The sequence below is a fragment of the Schistocerca serialis genome, chromosome 7 (assembly GCF_023864345.2).
Source record: "Schistocerca serialis cubense isolate TAMUIC-IGC-003099 chromosome 7, iqSchSeri2.2, whole genome shotgun sequence".
Lineage (NCBI taxonomy): Eukaryota > Metazoa > Arthropoda > Insecta > Orthoptera > Acrididae > Schistocerca > Schistocerca serialis.
In genome coordinates this window covers 122,552,487-122,565,221 of record NC_064644.1, presented here as the reverse complement: position 1 = coordinate 122,565,221, position 12,735 = coordinate 122,552,487, and the positions used below count along the sequence as shown (strand labels likewise).

The 12,735-nt window shown below is 38.1% G+C and overlaps 1 protein-coding gene across 1 annotated transcript in view; it reads left to right on the top strand.

Annotated features, from left to right (window-relative positions):
- LOC126412921 (uncharacterized) overlaps nucleotides 1-12,735 on the top strand; it is a 224,791-nt gene that overhangs the window by 164,030 nt on the left and 48,026 nt on the right. Inside the window, exon 11 of the mRNA XM_050082810.1 lies at nucleotides 4,290-4,467. Within this exon, the coding sequence (XP_049938767.1) occupies nucleotides 4,290-4,467 (178 nt within the window). The remainder of the gene's footprint in view (nucleotides 1-4,289; nucleotides 4,468-12,735) is intronic.

The window sequence follows — 12,735 nt, the reverse complement described above, 5'->3', positions numbered from 1 at the left end:
ATTGTGCCTGCCTGCAACTTAACATGTCTTCTTTATGGTAAGTAGCAATCTGTCTTTTCCTACATTGTTGAGAATCATAGTATTGATTTACACTATTGATCCATGGTCAAAACTAAAGGTGAGCTAAATAATGCTCAGTAACCACAATGTAAGAGAAAAGCCAAGCTCATGAGAAGATTAATCATTAACAAAGGGGAACATTTCAATATGCAGAAGAAATCTCGAATTTGAAGCAACTAAAATGATGTTCTCATACATATTATGGCTGTAAAAAAATAATAGGAGGATTATTTACTGAAAGATCCTTGTACATTTGATCTCAATTTATCTTTGACATATATTTTCCAATTTTTTTACACACACACACACACACACACACACACACACACACACACACACAAGCTTAGAGCCCTTTGTAATGGTTTTTATGGAATTCTTGGGGACCCAGATATGTCTGATTGCTTTTTTCTTCCATCTGAATATATAACTTGAACCTGACGAGTTTCCCTGTAATAGAACACCGTACTGCCACTGTCATGAAAGAAGGCATATTAACAGAAGCAATATATTTTTGATACCATAATTTCTTAGTTTGTATAAAAGAAGAGGTATGTGTACAAATTTTTGATTAGATACTTTGTGTGTTCAGACCATGGGAGCCTTTGGTCTCTTATGGGACACAATAGTTTAACACTTTGATTCTCTTTTATTTGTTCCATTAGATTAAATTTTCTCAGTCTTTGAGCTGTTTACATATATTTAATTAGCTTTGGCTAGCAGCTACTATTCTCATCTATCTATTTTTATCCAAAATCTACTAGCAAATTCTCACCTGACGTGAACAATGTCATGTCTCCAGATAATACGCCCATTTTATGTTAAATGATATTTATTGGTTTAGATAGTAAGATAAGAGTGGCAACTCTTATTCTTTTGTTAAATTGTGTTTGAAATACATTGCAACCTATATTGCTAGATAATTATATAAAAAAAAGGATTGAATCTGTTGGAGTAATATATTTGTAGATATCTGAAGTCATTTTATCCAGTGTAATATGATACTCCATTGGAAGGGGGAGGGGGGGCTATAGCCCCCACATCCCTCCCCCCTTGCCACTGCCCCTGGTTTCGTCTAAAAGAACTGGGATAATTTCAACTTTACAGTCATTACTGTGTAGTTTACGGCTTAAACTGTCTTTGAGGCAGCTCAAACAGAACCAGATTTTCTTCTTTTAACTGTCATTTGCACTTAAAATAGCACACTGTTCACAGTTACAACACATTATTCCTTTGATAACACATTTTTTGCAGTAGCAGTGCACTCTAATCTGTAGATCTGTAGTTCTCATGACTAATCATAAGACATTGTTGACAGAGCATCATTGTTATACAGGGTGGAGTTACACCTTCGGCCCCCCTGCTAGTACTCGGTGACAAGTGGTAGTATTGACCTTGAGTGACTGTTGGCAGACAGATCAGATAATGTAGTTTCATTAAGGAGTATTGGAGTGTACAGCATGGTGTGTTCATGGTTGAGCAATTCTACATCTACTACATCTACATTTATACTCCGCAAGCCACCCAACGGGGTGTGGCGGAGGGCACTTTACATGCCATTGTCATTACCTTCCTTTTCTGTTCCAGTTGCGTATGGTTTGTGGGAAGAACAACAACTGGAAAGCCTCTGTGCGCGCTCAAACCTCTCTAATTTTACATTCATGATCTCCTCGGGAAGTATAAGTAGGAGGAAGCAATATATTCGATACCTAATCCAGAAACGCACCCTCTTGAAACCTGGACAGCAAGCTACACCGCAATGCAGAGTGCCTCTCTTACAGAGTCTGCCACTTGAGTTTGCTAAACATCTCCGTAATGCTATCACGCTTACCAAATAACCCTGTGACGAAATGCACTGCTCTTCTTTGGATCTTCTCTATCTCCTCCGTCAACCCGATCTGGTACGGATCCCACACAATGAGCAATACTGTCCAGTGTAATATGATACTCCATTAGAAGGGGGGGGGGGGGAGGCTATAGCCCCCATATCCCTCCCCCCTTGCCACTGCCCCTGGTTTCATCTAAAAGAAATTAGAAACAATTATTCTGTGGTCAATGTTCAACATCTTTTCCATCAAAAATTTTAGTTTGGACACCGAGATGCAGTCCCAATTTGAAACACTGTACTTCACTGCATTGCATCATTTAGAAGTACTGGATCTGTGATGAAGAAGAAACCACCTGATCTTCCCCATTCAGATCAAACTCCAAGAAATATACACATAGTGAAACGGCACTTCTTGCTAATCCAAAATGATCCATTAGGCAAAAGACTGTATTGCTGGATGTGTCACATCATTTGCTTCATCACATCTTTCATTATGGTCTCTAATTTCACCTGTACAAAAAATGATTGTCTAGCAGCTTAGTGAAATGGATTTTGTGCTACTTGGAGAATTTTGAGGCATAATGGACACCATTCATATAGAACATGCAGTTGGCCCAGTATTCATGAGTGTTGAAGCTGATTTTCATCTGGATGGTTAAGTTTCTGTATAGAACTGTTGGTACTGGCTACCAAATAATGCACAGGAACTCTGCCAAAAACCACTCCACAGCTCAAAAGTAACAGCATGGTGCAGTATCTCCAAGATAGTGATTTTTGGACCTTACTTTTTTGAAAAGGAAGGAAGCACAATTACTGTGATTTCAGCATGCTACATCAAAATGTTAAACAAGTTTCTTTGTCCATAATTTGAAAGGCATCGGGTTAACATGAGAGAAATGTGGTTCCAGCAGGGTGGTGCCACAGTCCACATGGCAAGAGCATCCATGGATGTGATTCAACAAAAGTTCTCAGGACATTTCATTTCATGATATGGTCATCTTCCTTGGCCCCATACTCACCCCTTCTACTGATATGAGTCTTCTTTTATGGAACTACTTGAAATCAAGTGCATTTGTGAACAAGCCCACACAATTGATGACCTCAAGTTTTCCATTCAGCAGAAAATTGAAGCTGTGCTAAATGTAATGTTGGAGAAAGCCATGTGTAACTTTCAGGAGGGGATTCTTATTTTCTGGACCTAATTAAGGACATAATTTCAAAAATGCAATAAAAGCACTAGTCCTGAACGCAAGACTTCTTAAAATAAGCCATGTTTCAACTATTCAGAAGTGGAAAATGCATTTCCTCTACTCCACCCTGTATTGATTTGTGGAACTAACAACTCATGATCCTTATTCAGCACCACATTAAACCATTAATATTATGGCCTGTACAAGACATACAGTTGTGACAATGAAGCAGTCACTGTAGGCTTTTTCTATAAAGTATACTAACAATAAATTATTACTGGTGCTATTCTACACGACTGATAATTATGGGAATTACTTCTAGATTACTTTAAATATTATATGAGAAAAAATAGGCACTTTGAAAAGGGACACAGCCTCTCCCCTTAAACTGTTCAGCCACTGTTTTTATCTAATGCTTCAAAGAAAGCATTAATATTGTCCAAATATTCTCATAAATCGTAGGAGTGATGAATCAAAGAGAAGGCCTTCTGTTTAGACTTAGATGTGACATATGAGCAAGTTTTTGTAATTAAACATTCCAATACACTTCTGAGTTCATATGTGGAATTTTGATTGGTTATAGTTCCACAACAGAGATAGCAATTAGGAATGACTTTAGTTTATTATTTATATCCTGAGCATTGGCAAGAGCTTCAAAATCCATTTCTTTTATTATTGTTTTGATCCAAGAGAAGGCATCTTCTGGAGCATTTTGTGCACTGTTGATGTGTACTATATCCATTGTACAGTGAGATACAATTGGCATGTCATACCTGATGTGGTGATAGGGTGAAAATTACTGTCTTCTGGATGGCAAAAAGTGTAAATTGTTATCCTTCAAGTGAGTGTAAATTTTTGACATTTAGTCGAATGTCGAAACTTTTTGATGAAACCACAGGTTGCTTACAGTTCTCTCAGATGCTGAACAGTTATTTTGCAAGGATGACAGATTATTGTTAGAGAATGTAAGGGACTGCCACTGATATCACTCGGCTGCTGTAAAACAGTTCCAGTGGCAGATAATGACGTTATTTCTGGCATGAAGGTAAGACTGTATTCATGCAAAAGGGATGTCAGACCATTTTAGATACCCTGGTAGTCCACACAGACAGAATCTGTTGCTACATGTAGTAAGTGCTGAACATTAATTATCACCATCATCAACATAATCACTGAGGATATTAGCTTAATCTTATTATATTCTTTCATTTCAGGGATCTTCTGAATGCAACACTTGGTAATAACAATACACTTTCAATAATGCAAAGTGCTATAGAAATGCGATATCGACTGATGCCCTATCTGTATTCCTACTTGGCTGATTCAATAGAAAGTGGACTGCCCCTTATACGACCATCTTGGTTTCATGATCCTGATGTGGCTATCCTACAGGCAAGTAATCCAGATACTGACTTGTAGTACAAGACTTCACTATTACAAAAAAATATAATTTTCCATGTCTTATTTTCTCGTGCTGTAAAGCGTGACAGAAGCATTTTGCAGTGTGAAATCATTGTTCACTTAATTACCATGCCTCTAGACAGAGGATTAATAGCACAATATTACTGAAAGGAAGTGCTAGAAAAATTTTCATGTGCTGCATCTCACTATGTGAATTACATGTATAGATGTACCACAACATACATTTGTGTGTATCTAGTTAGTCTATTCACACACTTTAATCAAGAGTTCAACTTTTTCCTATAAGGTGATGGTTGCTTAGCATCAAGGGTGTTTCAAGAAGACTGTCTGCATAAATGGCTTCAGCCTTGAAATCACTTGCTTATGAAGTCAAGTTTTGTTGTTGGTCATTGGAGACTATGTTGTAGTAGTATATAATTTAGTGAAAAAGCACTGATGTTTATTATATCACAAGATAGAATAGTATCTAGTTTCATCAGCAAGTGAAAGTGCACCATTATGGAAGGGAGGGGGGAGAAATCAGCTGAGGTTACATTAAGGAAACTTTACCAACAAGTTGTAGAGCCTACATTGGCATCTCCAAATGAGGATTGAACTATTACTCCTTTCTAATAAAATGAAGACTCCTCGAGTGTTATGCTTCACCATTGTGCTATAGTAATCCTGATGAGCTTTGTAATGATCTACTGTTTCTATTAATTATAATTTGAGGCAGCTACCAAATCACAGTTGGATAGGTACATGGTATATACAACGTAATTTCTGTCTGGTAAGAAGGCATAAATTTTTGTATTATGTGAAATGGATTTGGAGCCTTTTCTCTTTGTACTGTGCTCAAGCTTTTTTAGGTTCTCTACTTATTTCTGAATTAGAATGTTCCCAGCAGGTAGTGGTGTGAATTTTTTTTAAATCTCAAAACTTAGTAGTAACTCAGAAATTAACAGCTTTTCAAAACTACTACTGTTTCATGCTGGTGAAAGAAAATGTTACTGATCATCTTTGCCTCCTTTAGAGCTGGAAATCTTTTGAATCTAAAATTTATATTTGTATAAGACAACATTTCATTAAATGTACTGACTGGTATCTCTAAATTACAGTGAAATTTTCATTATAATGAGACTTACACAAGAATTAAATTTTTGTTCTGTATGAGAACTGAAATCAAAAACTTTGTCTTTTTCAATATTCTGTTCAGCTTTTAATCTACTACCAACATCCATTACAATAAATGTTACACTGTGCAGTAAAATACTCAGTTCTTTTATAAACTCCAGGATAAGTCCTCATAAAGTAAAATAAAGCTGTTCTCAACCCAAAATTTGGTTTGAAAATCACTTCAGTTCACTGTTCAATGATCTGTTGGTTGGTAAACCTTTGTTTTTTAACTAATTTATAGAGCCAGTTACAGAGGGAAATTCAGTTTAATCTGAACTTTGACCCAAGCTGCAACATGACATTTTTTGTATTAAAAATTCATGGTCAGAGGTGAAATATACCAATGAACCAAAATATAATATTCACTTTTCACTGAGAGACTGAATGCTTTGTAGTGGCATTGTGGGCATTTGATATGATAAGGAATGTGTATAAGCAGAGTGGAGATGAATGTAGAATTATTCTAGCAGCAATATTGCCACAAATGGGGAACCTACTTATTTAAGCAATTTTGACAAAGGGCAGATTGTTATGGCCTGGCATGTGGAAATGAGTGTATAGAAAACACAAAGCTGACTGACAGTTGACATGCTACTGTCAAGAGAACATATGGAAAGTAGCTGAAAGATGGTGAAATCATGAGTAGGAGACAAGATATTGGATGAAACTTGCTGTCAGATTAAAACTGTGTGTCAGACCAACACTTGAACTCAGGACCTCAAGCATCAGTCTGGCACACAGTTGTAATCTGCCGGGAAGTTTCTTATCAGTGCACACTCTGCTGCAGAGTGAAAATTTCATTCAAAGTCTTGGATGTCCATAACTCATCACACAACATGGAGGTCGGAGACTTGCCCAATCTCTAAAGTAAGATAGGTCGCGATCTATGACAGATTTGATGAGCAAGTGCAATACTGGTAAAGGCATAAGTGTTTTGGAGCACGCCATTCAGCATACATTGTTAAACATGGGAATCTTCAGCAGATTACTCCTACATGTTCCCATGTTGACCCATTGACACCATTATATTATGAATGCTGTAGATGTGGAAGAGGAGGGGAGAGAGGGAAGCGAGGGAGGGAGGGAGAGAGAGAGAGAGAATAAATAACAAAGTGCAACACACAGACTAAGAATATATTGGAATGCTATAGGGAAAGAGGCAGTTAATGATTACAGTGGTGACATTTATTTGAAGTGAAATAGAATAACAGGAAAATACCCATGAGAAGGAAAGTTGTGCAATGAGCACAAAAAAAGAAGTCAAGTAGGAAACAGAGGTGTGGGGAGGAGGGGATAAGGTAAAGTAGGAAACACAGGTATGGGGAGGAGGGAATAAGGAAATAGTGAGAACCAGATGGGAAGAAGGTGCTTCCAGTCGCAGTGGCAAAATGTGGACAGCTTAATGTACCAGGGTATCAGAGATTTGCCAGAATGTTCCTTCTAGAATGTCCAAAAATTCCACAATATTATAGAATCTTCCAGAAGATTTGCAGATGTTAGAAACCACTGAAGTCAACCACAATTAGTGGCAGATGCATTACTTACATGTTCTGGACATTCTTGGCAAAAGCTTCCAGGTATTCCAATAGCAACTCCAGCAGATGAAATCAGTGCATGTTTGAAGAAATCATTTGTTTGGCCTCGAGCGAGGAAAGTACAATTAAGATTAAATACGAGAGCTCAACTTTCCAATGATGAAGAAATGAAATATTCTTTCAAAAAATTCTTAGAAATTGCTGAAGGAACTCATCCAGTTGAGTGTATTACTGGCCAAAATTGAACTTACAAATGATTTGCATAGTATTGTCAACAGCCCAAATGAATTAATGGATGAAATTTATAAGAAAATCGTTCAAAATTACTCAGGTTGGTTATTTGAAAGATCCACTTTACCAGCATGCTTGGATGGCCAAAGTGGTTAAAACAACCACTTGCAGCATGCGGAGAATCCAGCTTCGATTCCCACTCCAGCACAAATGTTCATTTGTTCTGAAATATTCTACAGCTGATGCAGAACCACAATCACAGTTTCTGAGTTCATTCTTAACTGAATGCAGCTGTAGATCATCAGACACTGAATTGTAGAAATGACATTCCTGATGGTATTAATTTGCCATTTCAGTTAAAAAAAAAAAAACAAATTCCAATTTCCAGTAAGATTAGCATTTAGTATCACTGTAAATAAGGTGCAAAGACAAAAGTTAAGATGCTGTGGTATTAATTTGAAGGAATCATGCTTTTCTCATGGTCAGGTATATGATGCTTGTTCTAGGGATGGGAAACCTAATGAATTTTTGTATCTACTTAACAAATAACAAGTGAGAAAAATAGTTCATAAGCAAGTATTGTGACAGAATAAGCTAATTAAGTACAAAATATGGTGGAATCTAAGTAAAGTTTTATTTCACTGAAATAAATACAGCTTTATTGAGAATACAATGATTTAATATAGCTGTATAATTTCTGTATTTAAAGGCTGATTCTTTTAGGATGTATATTATATGTTCTAGATTGTAGAATGTTCTGCAAAGTTCTTGAATATTTTTGAATGTTCTTGGTATTCTGTAAAGAAATGACTATCATGGTACTTTAATTTGAAGTAGGATACTGTTGAATACTTCAGGCAGGATTGAGTTTTTCCTCCTCTGCTGTTCAACCTCTATTTTGAAAGGAAAAAAAAAAGTCAGAGTTGGCACTTAACTTCTGTATGAGATGATATTAATGATAAGATTTGTTGATGATCTGTAAAAGTGAGGGCGAACTGCAGGACCTGTTGAATAGAATGAACAGTCTAATTAGTACAGAAACTGGATTGAGATTAAATCAAAGAAAGACTGAAGTATTTAGGAGCAGCACAAATTTGACTAGTGGAAAACTTAATATGAATATTAAGGCCCACATAGTACCGAAACTGAAAAAGTTCTACTAACTTGAAAGTCAAATAATGCATGACAGACGAAGCAAGGAGGACATAAGAAGCAGACTAGCAAAGAGAGCATTCCTTGGCAAAAGATGCCTGCTAGTAGCAAACACTGGCCTTAATTTGCAAAACAAATTTGTGAGAATTTACAATGTGTGGAAGTGAAATATGAAATGTGGGAAAACTAGAAAAGAAAAGGAGCAAAGCATTTGAGAAGTGGTGCTACTGAAGGATTCTGAAAATGAATTGGACTGTTAAGAAACGAAGTAATTCTCCACAGAAATCCTGAGGAGAGCAATATGAGGAAAACAACAATTTGAAGAAGCACTGTATGAGATTTATTAAGATATCGGGTAATAACTGAACAGTATGAGGTATGTTAAGACATCAGATAATAACTGAGAGGAGGACATATAGTACAATAATAACAGTGGAAAATGGAGATTGGAATATATGTAGCAAATTATTTAGGACATTGTAAGAGCTATTCTGAGACGAAGAGATTGACACAGGAGTGGAAATGGTGGTAGGCCACACAAAGTAGTCACAAAAACCAATGTATGAAACTAATCATAATTATGCCACTTCAGATCAGAGCCACAAGCTTCTCCTTTTCTACATCTACATCTACATCTACATTGATACTCCGCAAGCCACCCAACGGTGTGTGGCGGAGGGCACTTTACGTGCCACTGTCATTACCTCCCTTTCCTGTTCCAGTCGCGTATGGTTCGCGGGAAGAACGACTGTCTGAAAGCCTCCGTGCGCGCTCTAATCTCTCTAATTTTACATTCGTGATCTCCTCGGGAGGTATAAGTAGGGGGAAGCAATATATTCGATACCTCATCCAGAAACGCACCCTCTCGAAACCTGGCGAGCAAGCTACACCGCGATGCAGAGCGCCTCTCTTGCAGAGTCTGCCACTTGAGTTTATTAAACATCTCCGTAACGCTATCACGGTTACCAAATAACCCGGTGACAAAACGCGCCGCTCTTCTTTGGATCTTTCTGCTTCCAAATACTCCCTTTCTTTGCCCTGGCAGCCTTCCCCCTCCCAGATGCCTCACTATTTTACCTTTTGTGAATAGTGAATCCCCACATTCTCTTACTCAAGCAACAGCTCATAAACTCCCTGCCATGTTGTGTGCGTGTGTGGTGGTGGTGTGTGGTGGTGGTGGTGGCGGTGGGGGAGGGGGGGGGGGCATGTGTGTGTATGCACGCACACATTGTTAAAGGGTATATGTTGTTAGCAAAAATCTCTCATGTTCATTTGTTCAAAATCTTAAATCTCCTTAAGTTCTTCATCAGTGCCTTGGCAATCAAATAAGCCTATGTTCTTATGTGCCTACTGGAGCACCAGACAGTATATAAATATGCTATTGGAAAAAAAAGATTAGTACAACTGGAAGGACGATGTTGTTTTTGATCCAATGATGGCACATGCCACCTAGGGGATAGTGGATGTACTGAAAATGATTTCAGTGTCATCCAGTAACAGACAGAATAGTAGCATAGCTACTAGAGCACCTTATGTGTCTGCTCTTTAATAGGGAATGCTCACAGCCAGAAGACACAGTGTGGTGCACATGTGTGAAGCATGCAGGCAACCATGCCACAGAGCCATCTTCATGGTTCCTACAGCCAACTGAGTGAGATTGAAAGGGATCAAATTGTGGCCTTCTGAGTTTCAGGATGGTCCTTCTGGAGAATTACCACATAAATTGGACGTGTTATGTCAGTTGTGCAGTGATGTTGGTATCAGTGGTCATGTGAACAGTCTCACACCTGTAGATGAGATTCTGGACACCCATGAAGCACAGACACCTGCAGGGCTCATTGTATAGTAAGGGCAGCAGTGGCAGATTGTACAGCTCCCACAGCACAGATAAGAGGACATATGAACCCAGACATGTCATCATGAACCATTGCAAATTGGTTATTAGCAGTGGAACTATGGGCATGCACACCTTTAGCCTGTCTTCCATTCATGCCATGGCATCAATATGCATGGTTCAACTGGTGTCATCAGAGGTGTCAAGATGGAATGGAGCACTATGGTCTTCAACAATAAAAGCAAAGCCTACCTACAAGCAATTGATGGTCATTTGCATGAACAACACAGACATGTTGAGTGTTGTCTCTTAGAGTGCATTTGTCCAAGACACACTGGTCCTATTCCAGGCCTTATGGTCTGGGGTGTAATAAGCTCCAACTCTCATACATTTTTGGTGTTTTGTCGAGCTTGCAACTAGAAGGTGATGAGTTGTTTCAACAGGATAATCTTGTTCACACACTGCCCTTGAAACTCAATATGCTCTGCAAGATGTGCAGCAACTTCCCCGGGCAGCATGATCTCTGGACTTAACTCCAATCAAACACAGGTGGGATGAGAAGTGCCTCATGCAACTTGTCAATCAACAACTCTTACAGAACTACATGAAGCAGATGTGGCATAACATATCCCAGGGCAGTAGTCACTCTCTGTACGGTCGCCGCGCGGGATTAGCTGAGCGGTCTAAGGTGCTGCAGTCATGGACCTTGCAGCTGGTCCTGACGGAGGTTCGAGTCCTCCCTCGGGCGTGGGTGTGTGTGTGTTTGTCCTTAGGATAATTTAGGTTAAGTAGTGTGTAAGCTTAGGGACTGATGATCTTACAGTTAAGTATCATAAGATTTCACACACATTTCCTTCTTCTCTGTACGACTGACTGGTTGCATTACCACCCGTGGAGGCTACACCGCATACTAATATGGGTGTTGCAGCATGAGTTGACACATGGTACCTCAGAATGCTTGTGCTATTGATCTCTAAATGTAATCATTTTATGTATTCCATATGCACTGTTGCAACAATAAATTTTGAGTGAACTATAAACCTCTGAAAGGGAGCATTAAATTTTTTCTGGCTGTGTATATATATTATATACATAATATCTATATTTATATACCTTGGGGAACTCCAGTAGGCATGTAAAAACATGTGTTTATTCAAATGAAATGTTGTGTCAAAATTTCAAAGGAATCGGTAAAGAAATTTTGGATATTTCAGATTTTGAACAAACAAACATGAGACTTTCACTAACAAAGTATCCCCTTTTACAGGGTGTGATAAGAAAGTAATGGGAATTATTTAATTTATATATCTGATTTTCAGATCTTTTTGTCTTGTTGGTACACATGTTCCTGATGTATATTTGTGTTTTCAGCTGTTTTAAATATATAGTTTATTGTTGACAGTCAAAAAGGTTATACATATTTTCAAGTGCTTGGTGAGTGTTTACTTTTGAAAAAGATGGATCAAGGAATTTCCATAAAATTTTGTGTTAAAAATGGGATAAAGTGCAGCACTGCATTTGAAGTGCTCACTGTGGCCTCCGGCAAATCTGCTATGAGTAAGACAAGAGTTTACAAATGGTGTAAACATTCCAAAGAGGGTTGAGAAGACACTGAAGATGATGACTGCCTTGGATGCCTTAGCACATCAATAACTGCTGTCAGTGTGGAAGAAGTAAAGAAAATGGCTCTAGAAAATCACCAAATCACCATCAAAGAGGTTGCTGATAATGTCAGTGTATTGTTTGACTCAAACCAAGTAATTTTTTGGATGCTTTGGACATGAAACCTGAAGCAGCAAAGTTTGTTTTGAAATTGTTGAATTTTGATCAAAAATATCATCATCTCGACATTGCTAAGGAATTGCTGAATGAAGTCGATAATGACAGAACTTTTACAGAATATTATGACAAGTGACAAAAGATGGTGTCGAAACCAAGGCCCTCTCATCTCAATGGAAGCTACCTGAAGAGTCAAGACTGAAAAAAGTTCAACAAGTTTGATCAGATGTGAAGGTTCTTCTCACTGTTTCCTTTGATTACAATGAATGCCTGCCTTACGGCCGTACACTCAATAAGGAATATTACCTGGAAGTTATGCATCAATTTCATGAAGAAATCTGAAGAAAACAACCAGAATTGTGGCAAAACCACTCATGGAAATTATATCACGACAATGGTCCTGCTCACATCTCACTACTTGTTCATCATATTTCGGCAAAAACAAAGCCGTTATGTTGCCCCAGCCACTGTATTTGCCGCTGCACATATCGCACATCCTGCCCACCTTCTGACCACTTATTTCTATTCCCAAGGCTAAAGAAAACCATGAAA